At 44.7% G+C, this 25,709-nt stretch overlaps 2 protein-coding genes across 3 annotated transcripts in view; both read right to left on the bottom strand.

The window, feature by feature from the left end:
• LOC129822452 (WD repeat-containing protein 49-like) overlaps window positions 1-3,196 on the bottom strand; it is a gene marked incomplete at its 5' end in the record, with an annotated part of 64,222 nt that extends 61,026 nt beyond the window's left edge. Inside the window, 5 exons of the mRNA XM_055880742.1 lie at window positions 571-742; window positions 2,081-2,257; window positions 2,358-2,531; window positions 2,706-3,014; window positions 3,107-3,196. Of these exons, the coding sequence (XP_055736717.1) occupies window positions 571-742; window positions 2,081-2,257; window positions 2,358-2,531; window positions 2,706-3,014; window positions 3,107-3,196 (922 nt within the window). The remainder of the gene's footprint in view (window positions 1-570; window positions 743-2,080; window positions 2,258-2,357; window positions 2,532-2,705; window positions 3,015-3,106) is intronic.
• Window positions 3,197-6,982: 3,786 nt separating this feature from the next.
• LOC129822454 (programmed cell death protein 10) lies at window positions 6,983-25,424 on the bottom strand. Of its 2 annotated transcripts, none has more exons than XM_055880744.1 (8): window positions 25,267-25,419; window positions 21,209-21,429; window positions 19,375-19,428; window positions 16,478-16,595; window positions 14,279-14,405; window positions 13,020-13,098; window positions 12,508-12,590; window positions 6,983-7,524 (listed from the first exon to the last, which is right to left on the bottom strand). In XM_055880744.1, the coding sequence occupies exons 2-8, from the start codon at window positions 21,296-21,298 to the stop codon at window positions 7,443-7,445; spliced, it is 633 nt and encodes a 210-aa protein (XP_055736719.1). In that variant the 5' UTR covers window positions 21,299-21,429; window positions 25,267-25,419; the 3' UTR covers window positions 6,983-7,442. The 2 variants fall into 2 exon arrangements, with proteins under 2 accessions (XP_055736719.1, XP_055736720.1); XM_055880745.1 differs by having other exon boundaries at window positions 7,434-7,524; window positions 14,302-14,405; window positions 25,267-25,424.
• Between the last annotated feature and the right edge of the window lie 285 nt (window positions 25,425-25,709).

Below are 25,709 nucleotides of genomic sequence, written 5' to 3'. Positions count from 1 at the left end.
AGGGGATGTGTTGGTGTGGACATGTTGTTTGTAAGAGGGGATGTGTTGGTGTGGACATGTTGTTTGTAAGAGGGGATGTGTTGGTATGGACATGTTGTTTGTAAGAGGGGATGTGTTGGTGTGGACATGTTGTTTGTAAGAGGGGATGTGTTGGTATGGACATGTTGTTTGTAAGAGGGGATGTGTTGGTGTGGACATGTTGTTTGTAAGAGGGGATGTGTTGGTGTGGACATGTTGTTTGTAAGAGGGGATGTGTTGGTATGGACATGTTGTTTGTCAGAGGGGATGTGTTGGTATGGACATGTTGTTTGTAAGAGGGGATGTGTTGGTGTGGACATGTTGTTTGTAAGAGGGGATGTGTTGGTGTGGACATCTTGTTTGTAAGAGGGGATGTGTTGGTGTGGACATGTTGTTTGTAAGAGGGGATGTGTTGGTGTGGACATGTTGTTTGTAAGAGGGGATGTGTTGGTGTGGACATGTTGTTTGATGGTTATTTACACCCACCAACAGTACAAAGCCACTCAGGTCAGAAGGACTAAGGATGAGATGTATTCTGGGGACAGAGCTCACCTCTGCGTACCCAGGCGTGTCCGTGAGCTCGGTGTCTCAGTGTGTAGCAGCAGCGATGGCGACCTTCAACTAGCTCCTTCCACTTGATGATGTCAGCAGAGTCTGTCTCCACCCCTGGACTGGGCCTCTCAAACAGGGAGATCTGAGCTGACCTGAAGCATATGGCACTGACCTGGGAAGACGACAAAACACACACACACACAAAAAAACACAAGCAAGAGGTTATTAACAAAAAACTATACCAACCTATTACCTGGACCGTAGTGACCCCAATCATTAATTTGCCTCCCCCTCCCCTCTCACCTGTCCCCCTGTGTCTCTCCCCTTCCCCTCTCACCTGTCTCTCCCCTTCCCCTCTCACCTGTTTCTCCCCCTTCCCTCTCACCTGTCCCACCTGTCTCTCCCCATTCCCTCTCACCTGTCCCACCTGTCTCTCCCCTTCCCCTCTCACCTGTCTCTCCCCATTCCCTCTCACCTGTCCCCCTGTGTCTCTCCCCTTCCCCTCTCACCTGTCTCTCCCCCTTCCCTCTCACCTGTCCCACCTGTCTCTCCCCTTCCCCTCTCACCTGTCCCACCTGTCTCTCCCCCTTCCCTCTCACCTGTCCCACCTGTCTCTCCCCCTTCCCTCTCACCTGTCCCACCTGTCTCTCCCCTCCCCTCTCACATGTTTCTCCCCCTTCCCTCTCACCTGTCCCCCTTTTTTTCTCCCTGTATCGCACCTTTCCCCGTCTCTCCCCCTCCCCTCTCACCTGTCCCCCTCCCACTCCCACTCCACTGTCCATCTGTCTCTCCCCCTCCCACCTGTCCTCTGTCTCTCCCCCTCCCCTCCCACCTGTCCTCTGTCTCTCCCCCTCCCCTCCCACCTGTCCCCCTGTCTCTCCCCCTCCCCTCTCACCTGTCCCCGTCTCTCCCCCTCCCCTCTCCCCCTGTCTCTCCCCTCCCCTCTCACCTGTCCCCCTGTCTCTCCCCTCCCCTCTCACCTGTCCCCCTGTCTCTCCCCTCCCCTCTCACCTGTTTCTCCCCCTTCCCTCTCACCTGTCCCACCTGTCTCTCCCCCTCCCACCTGTCCTCTGTCTCTCCCCCTCCCCTCTCACCTGTCCCACCTGTCTCTCCCCCTCCCACCTGTCCCCCTGTCTCTCCCCCTCCCACTCCCACCTGTCTCTCCCCCTCCCCTCTCACCTGTCCCCCTGTCTCTCCCCTCCCCTCTCACCTGTCCCCGTCTCTCCCCCTCCCCTCTCACCTGTTTCTCCCCCTTCCCTCTCACCTGTCCCTCCCCCTCCCACCTGTCCTCTGTCTCTCCCCCTCCCCTCCCACCTGTCTCTCCCCCTCCCCTCTCACCTGTTCCCCTGTCTCTCCCCCTCCCACCTGTCCTCTGTCTATCCCCCTCCCCTCCCACCTGTCTCTCCCCCTCCCCTCTCACCTGTTCCCCTGTCTCTCCCCCTCCCCTCTCACCTGTCCCCATCTTCCCCCTCCCCTCTCACCTGTCCCCATCTTCCCCCTCCCCTCTCACCTGTCCCCCCGTGTCTCCCATGGTGAGTACAGCCTGGGCAGGGTAAGTGGGGTGACACCAGTAGTCCAGACTGAGAGGGGCATATTTCAGACCCTGGACTTTATACTGGCAGCTAAACTGCTGCTTGGACAGCAAGTCATAGAAACACAGCTCCTTACTGGTGAACGACACAGCTATCTGAGAGAGAGAGAAGAGGATGGGATGATAGGGATAGTGGCAGGTCTTCTCATTGATTGACTGACTGATTGATTAATTGATTGGCTGAGTTGGACTGGACCTTGTGTACGTTGTGCAGCACCACCATAGCTGTTACCCAGAGATCTTTGGGCCTGACAGAGTCGTTGTGGAGGCGATGTGTTTGAAGTAGGGCAAAGTCTTCCCCCGCCCACACCCCCAGCGTGGCCCCCTTACTCACCGACAGGTACCGGCTTGAGCTACGCAGGTACACCACCTGGGGTAACCATAGAGATATCAACAGATAAGTGTATACACAACCACCGATGGAGAATACCATTAAATGCTTATATGCAGCTTATAAGCTATTATTTCATTATTCCATTGTTTCATGATGAATTATTAGCACCATTACAGCATTGTGAGTTGATAGGCTGGAGCTTCGTGTTACCTGTTGGACAGGGTCACGGTGTGGAGGGGTCAGAGTTCGTGGAGGCTGCCAGCGAGGCACGGTGGCAGCCCGTTCATTTTCCTCTTTTTCTGACAGCCCTAACAGCAGGAAGGAAGTCAACCTCTCCCAGTCTACTCTCCTCTCCCCTCGCTCGTCAGCACTGTCCAATAGCAGGCTACGCTGCTCCTGAGTGACGACAACACTGTCGAATAGGAGGCCGTACTCCTCCCTGGAGCCACGTCTCACTGCAGACCAAGCTTGTTCTATAAACTCTGCCCTGGAGAAGGACACGCCTGCTTCACTGTCACCCTACAACAGAGGTCATCACAGATCAACATGGGGGGGGGGCGGGGTGGGGGCTGTATGTCTACTGTGTCATTCCCGTACCCATACCCACTCACCAGAAAGAGGCTCTGCAATTTCTCATAGTCCTCCATACTCAGCCTGCTCTCCAGTAGTCCCGCCTCCATCTTGGTCTCCGTGGTTTCCACTCAGACAGGGTAACAGCTAGCTGTCAATCATATAAAGGTTCCAGACAGGGGTGTGTGCAAGGAGGAAAGCACAGACAGCTATTGGAAGGATTGTGTATTTGTGATTGCATAGATACAGTGTCAAGTACCGTATAAATCACTCATATCTCTACGAGCTACTCGACAAAGCAATCTGCTCTAAGCCAATCATACTCACTCTACAGTATAACAGTCTATATATACGGCTCAGTGTTGTCATGGCAGCAGAATGATGAAGTTTGAGAGGTAGAGAAAAACAATGGTTCAACCCCTGCTGAGCTTAGAGGTCCAACGCAAACATTTTTATCTCAATGTCAAAACATTTCTGGGTAACAATTACGTACCTTACCATGATTGTTTTCAATTCAAATTGTCAAAAAAGAAACAAAAATATCTTCTTAGCAAAGAGCTATTTCTCATGCAAAAAATGTGCAAGTATTGTCTGGGAATGGTCTGAAGGGGGGTGGGGGTGGGGGGGTAAAACTGAAAACTAGCTGTTAATGGTAGACGTTTCTTATTGGTCTATTAACTAATTTACCACCTGGTGATGTCACCGGGCAGGCCAGAACTCCATCCCACCAAAACAGGCTGACATTTCAGGCGTTGTTTTCAAACAGCTCTTAGACTAAAAAGGACATTATCATCATTTTTACAATTTCACAATATTATTCCAACCTCATAGTGTGGATATATAGAAAAATCACATTGTTGATTACAATGGGCCTTCAAACCTGTGAATAAATGAAAACCTACTGTGTGGCAGTGTCACTTCAGTAGTAGTGTGGTGATCATTCCAGCATTTCAGTCTACTTGAACCAGGGTTGTGGTCAATTATGAATTTTGGAATTGACTCTCATTCAACTCATGAGTTGAAATTCGAATTGAATTTGCCACATACCACAGGATGTAGAATTTGAATTTGAGTAACAGGAAGTCAAATTTAATTGACATGAGAGTTTAATTGAATCTGACAGGACACACTTCCTGATACCAAAGAATACATCACTTTTCTGAGAAAACAACATTCATATTCTCTTTTAACCTTAGTTCTTAGAAAAGCCACTAATATTTCAACCAACAATTTCATTTGTTTGACTTCTTTTGGAAGGCTTTAGGGTCAACTTGAGGGTTAAACTAATGCATTCTGGGAAATGTATTTTTGTTTTCTCCCATACTGAACAACAATTATTTATTTGCATGTATATAATATATTTGATGTTTTATGTACAAAATGAATATTTGTATAGACAACACCTAATATAGAATAGCAGTGGCATTTACTGTAATTTCATTGAATTTCACTGAATTCAATTCTACACTGAACAAAAATATAAACGCAACATGTAAAGTGTTGGGGACAAGAAACATGCAGCTTGTGCTGGGGACAAGAAAAGGCCACTTTAAAATGCCACAGATGAGAGTACAATTGCCATGCTGACTGCAGTAATGTCCACCAGAGCTGTTGCAAGATAATTAAATGTTCCTTTCTCTACAATAAGCTGCCTTCAAAGTCATTTTAGAGACTTTGGCAGTACGTCCAACCGGCCTCACAACCACAGACCACGTGTAACCACGCCAGCCCAGGACGTCCAACCGACCACGTGTAACCACGCCAGCCCAGGACGTCCAACCGACCACGTGTAACCACGCCAGCCCAGGACGTCCAACCGACCACGTGTAACCACGCCAGCCCAGGACGTCCAACCGACCACGTGTAACCACGCCAGCCCAGGACGTCCAACCGACCACGTGTAACCACGCCAGCCCAGGACGTCCAACCGACCACGTGTAACCACGCCAGCCCAGGACGTCCACATCCGGCTTCTTCACCTGCACAATCGTCTGAGGTGAGGTTGGGTTCCTGAGGAGTATTTCTGTCTGTATTAAAGCCCTATTGTGCGGAAAGAATCATTCTGATTGGGTGGGCCATGGCTGCACCCCAGCCCAGTCATGTGAAATCCATAGATTAGGGCCTAACTTATTTATTTCAATTGATTGATTTCCTTATATGAACTGTAACTCAGTAAAATCTTTGAAATGGTTGCATTTTTATCTGTATATATATATATATCCAGTATATTTCCTTCAATTCAAATTGCAATTCTGTATCCTGTTTACTACTCAAAATTCATGAATTGAAATTTACGAGGCATTCTCAATTAAATTCTGAATTGAGCACAACCCTGACCTGCACCATAATAGTAAGAATGCCAAAATATACCATCTATACATACAATACACATACATGCAACAATACACATACATGCAACAATACACATACATTACATATACAGTACATACAATACACATACATACAGCTACTTTTCAAACATAGCAGCTCAGTCAGACGGTTCTCTGCTCACACCAACCTGTGTGCATGTCCGGGTCTCCTCTCCCAGGTGTCCTTAAGTGGTCCAGAGGTCTTCAGAGGTGCTTTCACACCACTACGTAAGGCACTACAGACAAGTCTTTCATGTAGCATTGGTTTTAAATTGATCCCCTATTCCCTTTATAACCTTGCCAGTATACGTTTTCCCCTCACACCACTAGGTTGAAGTATAGTACATGGTTGAAATAAGCACCGGGGCATCCAACACTAAGACTCCTCCAGTACCGTAACACAGACACTGCCAAAGAGTTAACTGCCAACAGTAGGCATAATAGTGGCAAAGAAAGCCCCCCCCCTCCCACAAACACACTCTTTGATTTTATTATGCCTCTCAAAGCCTGGAGTCTCCTGGCAACCACTTCGTGAGAGTGAGGCTTGTGTTTGTGTGTCCAGCAGGCAGTTTCTCTGGTCTATTCAGATCTGACACCGGAGAAGAGCTTATCTTAGACCAGGGTACAATTAACCCCCCACACACACTGCTCTGTCTCACACGCATACCGTACAGTAACATGTTCTGCATAGCAACACAGTAATTCACCAATTGCTTTAACAATCACTTCATCACACGCACAGACACCTACGAACACACACACAGACGATGGGGGTGGAGAGAACATTGACAGTTTCCAAATATCTTTGTTACTCCCCTACCCCTCTTTCTAATGGTGAACCACACAGTAACCCAATGTCCAGCTGCCCTTAACACTTTTACACCTAACACAGTCAAATAAAACACTGACATACACTCTCTTGGATATCATTTTAAAACACACACACGCTATCCAGTGTCATGGCTGATTCTTCCATATTACTTAATGGCTAATGGCCTGGAATAATCTGATTTAGCTGATAACAGCTGCCGTCGATGGCAACAGGATCCAAAATGAGCTCTCCAAGACTTGAATAATAAAACAAGAAAAAAAAACGCTTTCAGAATGGGATTAACCGACTGCGAGAAACAGGTACCGACCAAGAATAGCCCCTTAACTCCACCATGGCAAATCCACTGTTACACAGAGCAAAAAGACAGACCACCATGGCAAATCCACTGTTACACAGAGCAAAAAGACAGAGCACCATGGCAAATCCACTGTTACACAGAGCAAAAAGACAGAGCACCATGGCAAATCCACTGTTACACAGAGCAAAAAGACAGAGCACCATGGCAAATCCACTGTTACACAGAGCAAAAAGACAGAGCACCATGGAAAATCCACTGTTACACAGAGCAAAAAGACAGAGCACCATGGAAAATCCACTGTTACACAGAGCAAAAAGACAGAGCACCATGGCAAATCCACTGTTACACAGAGCAAACAGACAGACCTATATTACATGTAAAATGACAAAAGCAAAAGACCATTTTAAAATCTTTCCAAAATGTTTAAACTTTTTTTTATTTGAACATTTTGCGACCAAATATCTGTTAAATATACACCATCATGTCTCATTGTTCAAGTTAGAATGTGAGGAAAAACAAAAGTCCCTGTATGTACACTCTGCTTTAGGAATGCCTCAATGGCCACATTAAGGCCCGGTGTTTTGGCTTTCACACGGACAGAGTGAGAGAGCGAGAGAAAGTGCAAGAAAGAGAGGGGGGGGGGGAGAGAATTGACATCAGACACTCTGTGGCGGTAGCATGATCTTGGTGGGGGGGAAAATACAATAATAAAAAAAAAAATCTGGCAATTATAGTCTGACCACCTGTAACTCTAAATGACCCCCCCCATGAAGCAAGACTTAGAAATGATACAGTCCCAAAAGCAGAATCGTAACATTGTACATATAAAGGGTTTCCTGTCCTCTGTTAAAAGCCTGGGTTAGTGTGGTTAACCTCGTCTATGTCACGGTCTTGAAGGTCTGGAGTATTAGGTTGGTTTGGTGGATGAGCCTGTTCGCGCTGACAAACACGTTTATCGCCCTGGAAACAAGCGGGACAGAGAGAGACAGGGACACACAGGGAAGGCGGTGTCAGTCACAGGAAACCATGGCAACGCTGGGATTGATACAGTGCTTTGATCTGTGGAAATGTCAGGCTTCAGAGAATCAAGCCTAAATGTGATTTCACAGTGAATGGTAATGATTAAACAACCCTGAAAATGCCAAGTATCGTTTCTGCCACACAGTCACATGGTCAACTAAGCAGTACACCAGGCAAAAAACAAAGAATTATACCAAACTCTTCTAAATCTTAAATTAATTTTAAAAAATCTTATTAACACTTTGTTCTAGCTAGCTATTTGTGTAGGTAGCTATCAAGTAAACAATGATATAGCACAATATAGCACGCTATACCACAATAAAACAGAAAAGTATTGAACTCTGCTTATATCACGCTATACCACAATAAACAGAATATGATTGAACTCTGCTTATATCACGCTATACCACAATAAACAGAAAAGTATTGAACTCTGCTTATATCACGCTATACCACAATAAACAGAATATGATTGAACTCTGCTTTTATCACGCTATACCACAAACAAAGTTAAAATGCAGAGACTCAGACCATTGAGTGCTTTTGAAATGACAGGTTGGCATGAAATCTGTAACCCATCTCCGCTGTATCAGCACCATGGACAGCGCCCTACACAGTAAAGCAAGGCCGTTTTGGTAATGAATATAGGCTACAACAAGATAGATAGGGTAATCCCCCCCCATCCACAGAACAGTAGTGGAGAAGGTGGATAGTTCCTCTGTGTACACATCACAGACAAACTGAAATTGTCCATCCACACAGACAGCGTGGTGAAGAAGACGCAGCAGCGCCTCTTCAACCTCATGAGGCTGAAGAAATTTGGCTTTTCACCTAAAACACACAAACTTTTTACAGATGCACAATCGAGAGCATCCTGTTGGGCTGTATCACCGCCTGGTACGGCAACTGCTCCGCCCACAACCATAAGGCTCTCCAGAGGATAGTGAGGTCTGAACAACGCATCACCGGGGGCAAACTACCTGCCCTCCATGACACCTACAGCACCCGATGTCACAGGAAGGCCAAAAAGATCATCAAGGACAACAACCACCCAAGCCACTGCCTGTTCACCCCGCTATCATCCAGAAGGTGAGGTCAGTACAGGTGCATCAAAGCAGGGACCGAGAGACTGAAAAACAGCTTCTATCTCAAGGCCATCAGACTGTTAAACAGCCATCACTAACAGAGAGGCTGCTGTCTACATAGACTCAAATCTCTGGCCACTTTAATACATTTAAAAATTGATTTAATAAAGTTTTTACTATTCACTTTAAATAACGCCACTTGAATAATGTCTACATATCCTACATTACTCATCTCATATGTATATACTGTACTCTATAGCATCTACTGCATCTTGCCTATGCCGCACGGCCATCCCTCATCCATATATTTATATATACATATTCTCATTCATCCCTTTACATTTGTGTGTATTAGGTAGTTGTTGTGAAATTGTAAGGTTACTTGTTTGATATTACTGCATGGTCGGAACTAGAAGCACAAGCATTTCGCTACACTCACACTAACATCTGCTAACCATGTGTATGTGACCAATAAAATGTTGATATGATTTGACAAACAGCCTATGTGAATGCACCACGAATACAACTTGTTCTTTCCACAGTGCATTTTAAAATGATCCTTGCTTGATGATGCCCAGAGAACCCTTTGGTTCTATCAATATTGCTTGATGATGCCTAGAGAACCCCATGGTTCAATCAATATTGCTTGATGATGCCTAGAGAACCCCATGGTTCAATCAATATTGCTTGATGATGCCTAGAGAACCCTTTGGTTCTATCAATATTGCTTGATGATGCCTAGAGAACCCTTTGGTTCAATCAATATTGCTTGATGATGCCTAGAGAACCCTTTGGTTCTATAAATATTGCTTGATGATGCCTAGAGAACCCTTTGGTTCTCTCAATATTGCTTGATGATGCCTAGAGAACCCTTTGGTTCTATCAATATTGCTTGATGATGCCTAGAGAACCCTTTGGTTCTATAAATATTGCTTGATGATGCCTAGAGAACCCTTTGGTTCTATCAATAACATGCTACCAGCGGGAATACTGCTTGGGTAAAGGCCTTGTCTGCGTTAGCATTGGACACAATGCAGAACTTCCGAAGTGGGAACCAAAATGATGCATCTGCGGTAAATATTACAGGCGGAGGCGTATCTCGTTATTCAAGTAGCCTATCACAGGCGGGCAGCGTTTCCCCCCCGATTTTTATGGAAATACAAAGGAGTCAAACCTAACCGCCGGGTGGCTTTCCATGGCCCTCCCAACACACACACTCCTCAACGTGCTCTGTCCATGGTGCTGACACAGCACAGCAGATACAGATCACACACCAACCTGGCACTCAATCATTTCAAATTCTTTGCTTTAAAAAATATATATTATATATTATATATATTACAAGTTTCAACTGAGGGGGCACAGCTCCATTTTGCACACTCGTAGGCCTGACCCACAGTACACATTTTTGTTGCAGCCCCGGACAAGAACACCTGATTTAACTTGGCAACTAATCATTAAGATCCCGATGAGTTGAATCAGGTGAGTTTGTCCAGCACTACAATGAATATGTGTTCTGCCGGGGGCAGCGGAGGACTGGAGTTGGGCTGTCGGGGGACTGGAGTTGGGCTGTCGGGGGACTGGAGTTGGGCTGACTGATCTAAATGATGCAGATGTAAACCCTTGCGGGTGATATATTGTACAGGCCAGATGTAAACCCGTACGGGTGATATATTGTACGGGCCAGATGTAAACCCGTACGGGTGATATATTGTACGGGCCAGATGTAAACCCGTACGGGTGATATATTGTACGGGCCAGATGTAAACCCGTACGGGTGATATATTGTACGGGCCAGATGTAAACCCATACGGGTGATATATTGTACGGGCCAGATGTAAACCCATACGGGTGATATATTGTACGGGCCAGATGTAAACCCGTACGGGTGATATATTGTACGGGCCAGATGTAAACCCGTACGGGTGATATATTGTACGGGCCAGATGTAAACCCGTACGGGTGATATATTGTACGGGCCAGATGTAAACCCGTACGGGTGATATATTGTACGGGCCAGATGTAAACCCGTACGGGTGATATATTGTACGGGCCAGATGTAAACCCGTACGGGTGATATATTGTACGGGCCAGATGTAAACCCGTACGGGTGATATATTGTACGGGCCAGATGTAAACCCGTACGGGTGATATATTGTACGGGCCAGATGTAAACCCGTACGGGTGATATATTGTACGGGCCAGATGTAAACCCGTACGGGTGATATATTGTACGGGCCAGATGTAAACCCGTACGGGTGATGTATTGTACGGGCCAGATGTAAACCCGTACGGGTGATGTATTGTACGGGCCAGATGTAAACCCGTACGGGTGATATATTGTACGGGCCAGATGTAAACCCGTACGGGTGATATATTGTACGGGCCAGATGTAAACCCGTACGGGTGATATATTGTACGGGCCAGATGTAAACCCGTACGGGTGATATATTGTACGGTCCAGATGTGAACCCGTACGGGTGATATTGTACGGTCCAGATGTAAACCCGTACGGGTGATATATTGTACGGTCCAGATGTAAACCCGTACGGGTGATATATTGTACGGGCCAGATGTAAACCCGTACGGGTGATATATTGTACGGGCCAGATGTAAACCCGTACGGGTGATATATTGTACGGGCCAGATGTAAACCCGTACGGGTGATATATTGTACGGGCCAGATGTAAACCCGTACGGGTGATATATTGTACGGGCCAGATGTAAACCTGTACGGGTGATATATTGTACGGGCCAGATGTAAACCAGTACGGGTGATATATTGTACGGGCCAGATGTAAACCAGTACGGGTGATATATTGTACGGGCCAGATGTAAACCCGTACGGGTGATATATTGTACGGGCCAGATGTAAACCCGTACGGGTGATATATTTTACGGGCCAGATGTAAACCCGTACGGGTGATATATTGTACGGGCCAGATGTAAACCCGTACGGGTGATATATTGTACGGGCCAGATGTAAACCCGTACGGGTGATGTATTGTACGGGCCAGATGTAAACCAGTACGGGTGATGTATTGTACGGGCCAGATGTAAACCAGTACGGGTGATATATTGTACGGGCCAGATGTAAACCAGTATGGGTGATATATTGTACGGGCCAGATGTAAACCAGTATGGGTGATATATTGTACGGGCCAGATGTAAACCCGTACGGGTGATATATTGTACGGGCCAGATGTAAACCCGTACGGGTGATATATTGTACGGGCCAGATGTAAACCCGTACGGGTGATGTATTGTACGGGCCAGATGTAAACCAGTATGGGTGATATATTGTACGGGCCAGATGTAAACCTGTATGGGTGATATATTGTACGGGCCAGATGTAAACCTGTATGGGTGATATATTGTACGGGCCAGATGTAAACCTGTATGGGTGATATATTGTACGGGCCAGATGTAAACCTGTATGGGTGATATATTGTACGGGCCAGATGTAAACCTGTATGGGTGATATATTGTACGGGCCAGATGTAAACCAGTATGGGTGATATATTGTACGGGCCAGATGTAAACCCGTACGGGTGATATATTGTACGGGCCAGATGTAAACCTGTATGGGTGATATATTGTACGGGCCAGATGTAAACCAGTATGGGTGATATATTGTACGGGCCAGATGTAAACCTGTATGGGTGATATATTGTACGGGCCAGATGTAAACCTGTATGGGTGATATATTGTACGGGCCAGATGTAAACCTGTATGGGTGATATATTGTACGGGCCAGATGTAAACCAGTATGGGTGATATATTGTACGGGCCATGGAAGAGAACAGCAGGGTAGAAACATAAATTAGGAGGTTCTTACTTTCCATCTTTGAAGTAGGTTTTAAGTGTGTCGCTGAAGCTCTTGGAGTATTTCACAAACTCTTTCTTTTGGTGTTCCAGTGCCTGGGAAAAACAGAGTCTTTTTACTCTTTCAGAAGATAATGGAGAGGAAAGAACACAAGAACGTCTCAAACTGACAGCCGAGGGAGAAGGAAACGAGAAAATATCTTAATCGGCCTGTGTGTAGTGTGTGTGTGTGTAGTGTGTGTGTGTGTGTGTGTGTGTGTGTGTGGTGTGTGTGTGTGTGTGTAGTATGTGTGGTGTGTGTGTAGTGTATGTATGTGTGTGTGTGTGTGTGTGTAGTGTATGTGTGTGTGTAGTGTATGTGTGTGTGTGTGTGTGTAGTGTGTGTGTAGTGTGTGTAGTGTGTGTGTGTGTGTGTGTGTGTGTGTGTGTGTGTGTGTAGTGTGTGTGTGTGTGTAGTGTGTGTGTGTGTGTAGTGTGTGTGTGTAGTGTGTGTGTGTGTAGTGTGTGTGTGTGTAGGGTTCTCACCCGTCGGTTCTGGTACTGGTATTTCCGGAAGACAGTGTTGACTGTGTCCAGGAGTTCCTTGATGGCGCTGGCGATATCTCTGTGGACAGAGCATAAAAATTACTTTTTGGTTCACCAGCCAATGTGTCAGGTAGATTTTAAAATACAATACATGTATTACTAGTAAGAAGTAATGTAGTATATTATGTCATTACATTTTTTGTGACTCGAGTCTTTTAACCAAGATCTCACGAGACAAACATATTCACCTGCCCCTTTAAGGGCCGGAGGTTACCGTGGTAGTGCAACTCGAGTCATGTCGGTCCCTGTGAGTCTGACTAGTAGAAGCTTTGTCGTCTCTTCCCTAGCAGTTGAAACTCAAACAGAGAAAAACAACCTAGCTTGTGAACAAAACTATGGAAATAGTCAAGAAACACAAGGACCAAATTTCACTTCAGTTTCAAGTATATTTGACCAACTTCTATGGCTGAATCTTTCCCTCAGTTCTTCACGTGCAGACAGCCCCCAGCCAGGCAGAGTTTCGGCACCAGGTGGAATAGGCTACATAGGATTCTTAGTTCTTTAGTCCACCGTGGCTGGTGAAATGAAATCTACCCGCATTTGGCAGGTGTTCATTTTAGCCAATGACTACAACAGCAGACAGACATCTTGAACCATCTCACCTCTCTTTAGGCCAACAGCAGACAGACGTCTTGAACCATCTCACCTCTCTTTAGGCCAACAGCAGTCAGACATCTTGAACCATCTCACCTCTCTTTAGGCCAACAGCAGTCAGACATCTTGAACAATCTCACCTCTCTTTAGGCCAACAGCTGTCAGACATCTTGAACCATGTCACCTCTCTTACTCCTTCACCTTCCCTCCATCCTTACCCCCTTACTCTCAGACACACTCTCATTCTTCTCCTCTTCCCTCTCACTTTCCCCCCAACTCCCTCTGCACTTTTAAATACAGCAGAATTCTACTATGTTCCAAATCTATTTTTTTCTAAATATTCCACTGACAAAAGTTACTTAGAGTGACTCAACAAACACAAATTCAATTTGAGAACTGGCAAATTGAGCCAAGACAGAAACAATCCCTGAAAGAATAAGTCTAGGGGAGAAGAATTGTGTGTGTACTACTTGAGACTTAGTATTACATTGGAAAGAAAACAGGAACAAGAGAATGAGTGTGTTTTTGGAGAGCTGTGTGCTTGTGAAGTGTTAATCACATCACTGAGGGTGTGCTGGGAGGTCTGCGAGCGAGTGTGTACTGACTTGATGGTCTGTAAGAAGCGTACTCTGTCGTTGATCTCGTCTGGGATCTTGCTGAGTATGTGTTTGAGTGCCCGAGCCTTGTCATTCAAGTCCTGGAACTCCTGCTCCGGCCTGTCAATCATGAACTCTATACACACACACACACACACACAGGAAGAGAGCCACAGCCTTAGTCTCCATGGAGACAGTCATGTCAACAAAAAGAAGCGGTGGAATGTAGAGAACATTCCAGGCCCTGACAGAACAGCCCCACCCAGAGAGCAGTCTGTGTGTGCGCCTGAACACGCATGCACACACACACACACTACTTTCAGTGTGTGAGGAAAGTTAGAAAAAGGTGCCACTGCAGTGTAACCTTGCTGACAGCAGGAGGTACATAGCCTTCAGAAAGTAGTCACACCCCTTGACTTTTTACACATTGTGTTACAGCCTGAATTTATGATGTTGTCACTGGTATATACACAATAACCCATAATGTCAAAGTGAAATTATGTTTTTCAAAATGTTTACTAATTAAAAACTGATATCTTGAGTCACCCCTTTGTCATGGCAAGCCTAAATAAGTTCAGGAGTAAATATTTGCTTAACAAGTTACATATTAACTTGCATGGACTCACTCTGCGTGCAATAATATTGTTTAACATACTTTTGAATGACTACCTCATCTCTGTACCCCACACAAACAATTATCTGTAAGGTCCCTCAGTCGAGCAGTGTATTTCAAACACAGATTTAATCACAAAGACTAGGGAGGTTATCCAATGCCTCGCAAAGGGCACCTATTGGTAGATAAAAAATACATTGAATAACCATTTCATCATGGTGAAGTTACTAATTACACTTTGGATGGTCTATCAATACACCCTGTCACTACAAAAGACACAGGTGTCTTTCCTAACTCAGTTGCCAGAGAGGAAGGAAACCACTCAGGGATTTCACCATAAGGCCAATGGTGGCTTTAAAACAGTTAAGAGTTTAATGGCTGTGATCAACATTGTAGTTACTCCACAATACTAACCTAATTGAAAGAGGGAAAATAAGGAAGACTGTACAGAATAAAAATATTCCAAAACATGCATCCTGTTCACAATAAGGCACTAAAGTAATAAAGCAAAAAAATGGGGCAAAGAAATTCACTTTACGTCCTGAATACAAAGTGTTATGTTCAGGGAGAATCCAGCACAACATCAACAAAAACCACTTTACATATTTTCATGATGGTGGCTGCATCATGTTATGGGTATGCTTGTCATCGGCAAGGACTAGGGAGTTTTTTTGTGATAAAAAGAAACAGAATAGAGCTAAACAGAGGCAAACTCCTAGAGGAAATTGGTTCAGTCTGCTTTCCAACTGACAGAGAGAAAACTCTTATTTCAATAACACAAGGCCAAATCTACACTGGAGTTATTTACCAAGACGACATTGAAAGTTCCGGAGTGGCCGAGTTACATTTTTTACATAAAATCGTCTTGAAAATCTATGGCAAGACTTGAAAATGGCTGTCCAGCAATGATCAACAACCAACTTGACAAGAGCTTGAAGAAAAAAAATAATTTGCAAATATTGTACAATCCAGTTCTGCAAAGCTCTTAGACTTACCCAGAAAGACTCACAGCTGTAATTGCTGCCAAAGATTATTCGAACATGAATTGACTCAGGGGTGGTAATACTTATGTGAATGAGATATTTCTGTATTTCATTTTTAATACATTTGCAAAATGTTTTTTTTTTTTTTATTCAAAGCTTTTACTTTGTCATTATGGGGTATTGTGTGTAGATGGGTGAGAAAACAAATCTATTTCATCAATTTTGAGTTCAAGCTGAAAAAACAAAATATGGAATAAGTCAAGGGGTATGAATACTTTCTGAAGGCACTGTTTATTTAGTATTCAAACAGAAGCAAAGACGGTGTGACTGTGTGTCCGTGTGTAACTGTGTGTAACTATAGCTGAGCTTCTCATTCTGTGCACATAAATTCATTACTACCATCAATCAGGCCATGCAGGAGAGAAAATTCAAGCCTGGAGGGAAGAAATGTCTCACAGGAAGGAGAGGTTGTTTTATTAGTGGAGAAACAGCACCATCCTGAGGAGAGCGACGGTACTGTACACAGATGCACAATACCTAACATCATCTAGGACTAGGTTATTCACTGCAGAAGAGAGAGAGACACACAATCAGAAACAGACAGACACACACCTTCTACATCATCTGCAGCCATTCGCAGTAGTGACTCAGTGAAGTTGACCTCCACTTTCTTCTTCTCCAGGATCTTCATGATGATGTCCTGGGTCAGCCCTGGGTTCTCCTTCTCAGCCTGACAATCAACCACAGAACACACATCAGGCTCTGCTAATCAACCACAGAACACACAGTCTATGACAACAATGTTTCCCCTAGCATTTTGTCATGGGGATTAAAAAAAGAAAGAAAAATAACTGTTTTAAAGCAAATTTCCTGTAATTCTGCACATTTTGCAAACGTAAACAAAATCAATGGGGGGCCCCATGCCATTAGGAGAATTGTAGATTCACCCTGACTCTCATTTTTATTTTGGCAATTGTTATTTCCAAAAGATTATCTTTTAAAAAAAATATATAGCTTCATTATCTTTGACATACTTTATATGCGTTTGGTTTTATAAATATATTTTTTGAGTGGCGGCAATGATTTAGGAGCAGAGCTAAATGAATAGGGGAAACACTGGACAATAAGCCACAGAACATATGCAGACACACACCAGGCATTACTAATCAACCACAAAAACACACACATCAGTCTATGATAATAGAACACAGACCCATGATCAGAGTTAGACACTGTCAATCAAAGTCAATCAGATGTGAATCAGTGGAACCCTCATAGGGGTATTTTACGAAGCTAGTTAGATCTACTCTGGGATTTCTAAAGCTAGCCAGTTTCAGTTAGCTTCACATTCCAGCTCAGGCTTCCTCTATGATAGGAAGGCGGCTATGGATCCTGCACCTGCCGCTAATTCAAGACAGTCCTCCAGCAGGCTATGGTGGGAATGGGCTATTAGAAGAGCAGTCTTTCTTCGTGTCGACGGTTATCTTGAATCGAATTGACCGAAGTGAGCTCCTCTATCCCGTCTCAAATGCCCTGTCGCCCTCCATGTATAAACCCTGCCCTGTCCCTCCATGTATAAACGCTGCCCTGTCGCCCTCCATGTATAAACGCTGCCCTGCCCTGTCCCTCCATGTATAAACGCTGCCCTGCCCTGTCCCTCCATGTATAAACGCTGCCCTGCCCTGTCCCTCCATGTATAAACGCTGCCCTGCCCTGTCCCTCCATGTATAAACGCTGCCCTGTCCCTCCATGTATAAACGCTGCCCTGTCCCTCCATGTATAAACGCTGCCCTGTCCCTCCATGTATAAACGCTGCCCTGCCCTGTCCCTCCATGTATAAACGCTGCCCTGTCCCTCCATGTATAAACGCTGCCCTGTCCCTCCATGTATAAACGCTACCCTGTCCCTCCATGTATAAACGCTACCCTGCCCTGTCCCTCCATGTATAAACGCTACCCTGTCGCCCTCCATGTATAAACGCTGCCCTGTCCCTCCATGTATAAACGCTACCCTGTCCCTCCATGTATAAACGCTGCCCTGTCCCTCCATGTATAAACGCTGCCCTGCCCTGTCGGCCTCCATGTATAAACGCTACCCTGCCCTGTCGCCCTCCATGTATAAACGCTACCCTGTCGCCCTCCATGTATAAACGCTGCCCTGTCCCTCCATGTATAAACGCTGCCCTGTCCCTCCATGTATAAACGCTGCCCTGTCCCTCCATGTATAAACGCTGCCCTGTCCCTCCATGTATAAACGCTGCCCTGTCGCCCTCCATGTATAAACGCTGCCCTGTCGCCCTCCATGTATAAACGCTGCCCTGTCGCCCTCCATGTATAAACGCTGCCCTGTCGCCCTCCATGTATAAACGCTGCCCTGTCCCTCCATGTATAAACGCTGCCCTGGCCCTCCATGTATAAATGCTGCCCTGTCCCTCCATGTATAAACGCTGCCCTGCCCTGTCGCCCTCCATGTATAAACGCTACCCTGTCGCCCTCCATGTATAAACGCTACCCTGTCGCCCTCCATGTATAAACGCTGCCCTGTCCCTCCATGTGTAAACGCTGCCCTGTCCCTCCATGTGTAAACGCTGCCCTGTCGCCCTCCATGTATAAACGCTGCCCTGTCGCCCTCCATGTATAAACGCTGCCCTGTCGCCCTCCATGTATAAACGCTGCCCTGTCGCCCTCCATGTATAAACGCTGCCCTGTCGCCCTCCATGTATAAACGCTGCCCTGTCGCCCTCCATGTATAAACGCTGCCCTGTCGCCCTCCATGTATAAACGCTGCCCTGTCGCCCTCCATGTATAAACGCTGCCCTGTCGCCCTCCATGTATAAACGCTGCCCTGTCGCCCTCCATGTATAAACGCTGCCCTGTCGCCCTCCATGTATAAACGCTGCCCTGTCGCCCTCCATGTATAAACGCTGCCCTGTCGCCCTCCATGTATAAACGCTGCCCTGTCGCCCTCCATGTATAAACGCTGCCCTGTCGCCCTCCATGTATAAACGCTGCCCTGTCGCCCTCCATGTATAAACGCTGCCCTGTCGCCCTCCATGTATAAACGCTACCCTGTCGCCCTCCATGTATAAACGCTGCCCTGTCGCCCTCCATGTATAAACGCTGCCCTGCCCTGTCCCTCCATCTCCTTACCTTTATAAACGCTGCCCTGTCCCTCCACCTCCTTACCTTTATAAACGCTGCCCTGTCCCTCCATCTCCTTACCTTTATAAACGCTGCCCTGTCCCTCCACCTCCTTACCTTTATAAACGCTGCCCTGTCCCTCCACCTCCTTACCTTTATAAACGCTGCCCTGTCCCTCCATCTCCTTACCTTTATAAACGCTGCCCTGTCCCTCCACCTCCTTACCTTTATAAACGCTGCCCTGTCCCTCCATCTCCTTACCTTTATAAATGCTGCCCTGTCCCTCCACCTCCTTACCTTTATAAACGCTGCCCTGTCCCTCCATCTCCTTACCTTTATAAATGCTGCCCTGTCCCTCCATCTCCTTACCTTTATAAATGCTGCCCTCAGGGTCTGTGCTGCCGACAGGTTCACTCTCTCCAACTGTAAACACATTATCACTGCATTAAAACACTTCTTACAGATACCAACTTCTAATTAACATAGCATATACACATCTCACAAACAGATACCAACTTCTAATTAACATAGAATATACACATCTCACAAACAGATACCAACTTCTAATTAACATAGAATATACACATCTCACAAACAGATACCAACTTCTCATTAACATAGAATATACACATCTCACAAACAGATACCAACTTCTCATTAACATAGAATATACACATCTCACAAACAGATACCAACTTCTCATTAACATAGAATATACACATCTCACAAACAGATACCAACTTCTCATTAACATAGAATATACACATCTCACAAACAGATACCAACTTCTCATTAACATAGAATATACACATCTCACAAACAGATACCAACTTCTCATTAACATAGAATATACACATCTCACAAACAGATACCAACTTCTCATTAACATAGAATATACACATCTCACAAACAGATACCAACTTCTAATTAACATAGAATATACACATCTCAAACTAGGAAAGCACACACCTATACTAATTACCACAACACGAAAACACTTCAAACTGCATAGTTAGTAGCTACATACATGGAAAAGCCATCTCATTAGCTAACACTGCAGACAACAACAAAAACTACAGCACACTGGTACACAAACAGCATTGAACAAAACAAGCCTTATTGGTTTTTCTCTCCTTGTGGGTACTAGGAGTCCTTACAAGGAGAGTAAAACAAGTGGGGACATTTTGTCAGTCCCCACAAGGAAAAGTGGTCATTTATGGTTTAGGAGTTTGGGTTTACGATGAGGGAAAATAGGATTTTGAATGGGAATAAAATGTTTGGTCCCGGAAGGACAGTAGTTGTGTGTGTGTGTGTGACTAATACCTGGACTAGCTGAGTCAGTGAAACAGCAACCTCCCCACATTAAAGTGGCCACAGGGAACTCCTTTGCATCATCAGAGAGACACTGGTGCTACACACAGTAATTATCACACTCCTCCATCCCTCGCTCTTCCCTACCACCCTCACCCCTTTAAACACAAACTCCCGCTGCTCTCTCTGTGATCTGTGACTACCCGTCTTCTTCCACTCTGTCTCCATTCCCTCGGTTTTTATCTTCCTGCCGACTGACACCTATATGACCCTTGAAAATCGGATTCATTTTTTCGCCGGATTCTGTTCAAATTTCATTTTCCTCCTCTTTGTTTTTCTAGATTTCTGTTTACCCCCATTTGTTCAGGTTCTCACTCTCAAAAGCAGACAGTTTTAATAGAAAAACAACACAATTGGAAGTTCTGAGTCCACAACAAAACAGTTGTCATTAAATTAGCATCACCGATAACGGCAACACAAAGTGGTAGACAAACGCTCTCACGCAGAAAGGGGCGTTGCTGTGCATTTTCCTCTTCAGCAAGATGAAGGAAAGTATGAATCCCTGATGCATTTTGTTCATGTCATATGACAATCTTGGCCAAATTACTGAATTTTCAAATAAATTCAATACATTTAGTTCATCAACAAATTTTTGGAATATGGCTGAATTCTGTTTTTATGTCTGTATTCCGTGATTCTGTCCACAACACACATTTTATAGAGATCCATTTACCCTGTCCCTATTTATCCTATGCAACCACACTCTCTCCCCCATCCCTCCCTCGTGTCTAAGGGTAGTTACATTTGTTTTATAACCTTAGAGGCCATAGCACGCACACGCCCCATTCAAGAAACACTACATCCTGTCTTTACCAAATCCTTTCCTCCTTACCTCGTGGAAGACGGGGTACATCACAGTGTAGAGTGTCATGGAAACCATTGAGGTCGTCTCTGCTTCATTCTTCATCTCTTCCATTGTCATCCTCGTCCAGAGGCCAACGTTTCTGTATGTGTGTCTGTATATGTGTAAGGAGTGAAGGCTGCTACCGGGGCAGGGATCACCTCAATCACTCACTACAACACTCAGAGAAGAGAAGGCTGTGGGGGCAGGACCTGAGGAGAGAAGACGGGAGGAGAAAGGGTATGAGGGATAGAATGGGAGGCAAAGGACAGAAAAGACAATCCAACATTACATAGCCTACTTCATCACTATAATAACTCATTTAGGCTATTTTCATTGCTTCTGGGTGAGGTCTAAATTTAGGCCTTGTTTTTCTGTCCTAGTAATGTCTACGTCAACAAACAAGGTCTAGCCTCGGAGGGCGATGACATTATATAACCAGGTAAACAGTCCATCTGGCTCCGGTTCAAAGTCAAACGTGGTGCAGGGCGGTGGGTGTGGAGAGACAGAGACAGACACAGAGCCTAAGCTCTACAATACAACTGCTCTGCCTGTGTACAACTGTGCATCTGAACAAGCATGATACGTTTCTCTTTCCTCCTACTCTGACTGACACTTTCAGCAGCATTATCTACTGTATGACGTCACCCTGGGCCATCACCAGACAGCACTTCACTGTGTGTAACTGGATGCAATTTCAGGCCAGGGAGGGAGTGTCAATGCTGCCCTTGTTCTGCAGATACTGACTGACTGAGTAGCCCGACTGACTGACGGTTGCTTTCCCTCTGTCACTGCGATTCCATGACTCAGCCCCAGCTGACGAAAGGTGACAGTTCTATTTCTGGCCAGGCAGGCAGTGTCTTCAGAGGGTGTTAATAAAACCATAGCTAGTGGCTGCTCTGAGCACTGCTCCCAGGTCAGCTTCACCCCTACTTATTCCTTTCAGACCAGGATGGAGGCAGGGAAAACTGATCCTGGAGCAGAACACAAGCACAACTTTTCCCTAGAGCACTGCTGAGACTCCACGTGTCAAACTGATTCCACGGATGGCCGAGTGGCTGCGGATTTTCCCTCCTCCCTTGTACTTGATTGATGAAATAAAGCCAGTAATTAGTAAAGAAGTCCCTCACCTGGTTGCCTAGGAGTTATTTGAAAGGAAAACCCACAGCTACCATTGACACCTACAGCACCCGATGACACAGGAAGGACAAAAAGATCAAGGACAACAACCACCCGAGCCACTGCCTGTTCACCCCGCTACCATCCAGAAGGTGAGGTCAGTACAGGTGCATCAAAGCTGGGACGGAGAGACTGAAAAACAGCTTCTATCTCAAGGCCATCAGACTGTTAAACAGCCATCACTAACAGAGAGGCTGCTGTCTACATAGACTTGAAATCATTGTCCACTTTAATAAATGGATCATTAGTCACTTTAATAATGTTTGACTCATCTCATATGTATATACTGTATTTTATATAATCTATTGCATCTTGCCTATGCCGCTCTGTAATTGCTCATCCATATATATATATATATATATATATATATATTCTTATTCCATTACTTAGATTTGTGTGCATTATGCATTTGTTGTGGAATTGTTAGATATCACTTGTTAGATATTTATTTATTTATTTTATTTCACCTTTATTTAACCAGGTAGGCAAATTGAGAACACGTTCTCATTTACAATTGCGACCTGGCCAAGATAAAGCAAAGCAGTTCGACACATACAACAACACATAGTTACACATGGAGTAAAACAAACATACAGTCAATAATACAGTGAGAAATAAGTCTATATACAATATGAGCAAGTGAGGTGAGATAAGGGAGGTGAAGGCAAACAAAATATATATATAAATAAATAAAAATATAAAAAGGCCATGGTGGCGAAGTAAATACAATATAGCAAGTAAAAAAAGTAAAAAAAGTAGAGATAGTAGAGATAGAAAAAAGTAGAGATAGAAATAATGGGGTGCAAAGGAGCAAAATAAATAAATAAATACAGTAGGTAAAGAGGTAGTTGTTTGGGCTAAATTATAGATGGGCTATGTACAGGTGCAGTAATCTATGAGCTGCTCTGACAGCTGGTGCTTAAAGCTAGTGAGGGAGATAAGTGTTTCCAGTTTCAGAGATTTTTGTAGTTCGTTCCAGTCATTGGCAGCAGAGAACTGGAAGGAGAGGAGACCAAAGTAGGAATTGGTTTTGGGGGTGACCAGAGAGATATACCTGCTGGAGCGCGTGCTACAGGTAGGTGCTGCTATGGTGACCAGCGAGCTGAGATAAGGGGGGACTTTACCTAGCAGGGTCTTGTAGATGACCTGGAGCCAGTGGGTTTGACGACGAGTATGAAGCGAGGGCCAGCCAACGAGAGTGTACAGGTCGCAGTGGTGGGTAGTATATGGGGCTTTGGTGACAAAACGGATGGCACTGTGATAGACTGCATCCAATTTATTGAGTATTAATGAGATATTACTGCATATTACTGCACTGTCGGAACTAGAAGCACAAGCATTTCACTACACTCGCATTAACATCTGCTAACCATGTGTATGTGACCAATAAAATGTGATTTGATTTGGTTTTTACTAGACTCTCCATGGAATAAGTTCGATACCCCTGCCTTAGGCAATGTCCCAATAATCTCACAACAAGGTCCCATTTCTTGACTCATTTCCTTCATGGTCACTGATTTGAAAGGACTTGATAGCAGCCTTAAGGCACCATAGTGAGACTAGACACATTCCACCCATCAGTGAATAGTAGGGGGACAATGGCTGAGGAAAGGAAACGGATTGGACACATTCTTTCTTACCTAACACTATGCTCCTCTCCGTTGACTATTATCTGGCCAACTTTACTGTGGGCAATACCTGATTAGATGGGCTACTGGCCTGCAGAACATGATGTCTCAATTGTCTTGTCTGTCATGGTACAAAGACCAACCTATACATCTAAGTCCATTAATATGTTATTTCAGGCAGTAATGTCTTAATCACATTGTAAAAATGTATAGGTTTATTACTGGCTGTTAAACCTAATTTTATGTCCACAGAGTCATTTGTCACATAAAGTAAGGCGCGTCGACGGCTGACTGATCAGATAAGCCAGCTGCTATGGAGAACTGTACCGCAGTTACAACACAACAACAGATGTCCCTCAAATTAGCTAATTACATTTCCAACTACTCATGACATTTTATTATAATGATGTCATCGTTTGACGAAAACGGCGGTGTAATCATTTGTCCAAACACCAGAGTTTCTATGGAACAAATTCAGATAACATAACATAAGGTTAACATAACTCGTTTCGTTCGCTTCCGTTGAAGAGACCATTTTTAATAGAATCGGCACAATAAATAGACACATAGAGTCTGTATTTTAAGGGCTAACGCAGTTCACGCCACTATGATAACGAAGTGACTTTTTCGTAGCAAGTTAGGCGACAGGTTAAGGTTAGGAAAATGCTCTCCTAACTTGCTAAGAAAATCACTTTGTATAGAAGTGCGGTGAAAAGAGTTTGTCCCGTCTCGACAGACTGAGACTGGCTAGCTAGCAGCTACCTTGCGACGTTGACGGAATCGGTAGCATTGTCGATAGCCAACCAGTTACGTAAGCAAGCTGAACCGAGGCTAGTTAGCCAACTAGCGCTTAGCTACGTAAACAAGTTTCGTCGATTGTTAGCTAGCTAGCTATTTTAGCAAGCTGGGTGTCACCTGCCACTGGCAGTACTAGACTAAGAATCTTAACTAGCTAATTTAAGTGTTGCTATATAATAACCACAGTTTCGTTGCTTGTAGTTAGTGATTTCATTGTCCTAATCCACCGACACACATCTATCTATCTGTTAGCTAGACATATTCCAATAACAATGAGGGTAATTTCTAAATAGTAGTTAGTTGCCATAGCCAATCTGTAGGAATCATTATCCAGGAAGGTAGCTATGTGTGTGAATGGCCTAAGTTACTAACGTTAGCTAGCTAAACAAAAACGATTTTCTAACGTTAGTTGGTGAAATAGTAACGTTGCCTTTAGCTACATACCTGTTTACACCGTGGTATGCTGCTTATTTAGACCGAAGTAGGCTCATTTGCCGTGACTAGCATTAGCTAGTCGAGTGTTTTCTTTTCTCATTCAAAGACGGAAGTTTTCTGTATGATCAAACTGTCTGGGCAAGGTTTTTTTCAGCTGTCCACCAAATGGGTTGACGGTTGTAGTTTTTTCTTACGTCTCCAATTATGGCAGTGATAAAGGCATAGTAACTATAAAAACTACAACTCCCAACTAGTTCAGACAATTATGTGGCGTCCTACACGAAACAACTAAAGCATCAACAGGCTTATTTAGCCAAAAAAAATACAAAAACGACATCTCTCACAGACAAACTGCATTCCAGGCATACAACAATTGTTTGTTCCAATGGTAAATGACGAGACAGAGACATTCATGCGAGTAACCAGCCTTGTTCTGTACATCATGACACTTC

Source organism: Salvelinus fontinalis, chromosome 24 (assembly GCF_029448725.1).
Source record: "Salvelinus fontinalis isolate EN_2023a chromosome 24, ASM2944872v1, whole genome shotgun sequence".
Taxonomy (NCBI): Eukaryota; Metazoa; Chordata; class Actinopteri; order Salmoniformes; family Salmonidae; genus Salvelinus; species Salvelinus fontinalis.
Note: the sequence above shows the minus strand (reverse complement) of the source record. Positions and strands in the feature narration are given on the sequence as shown.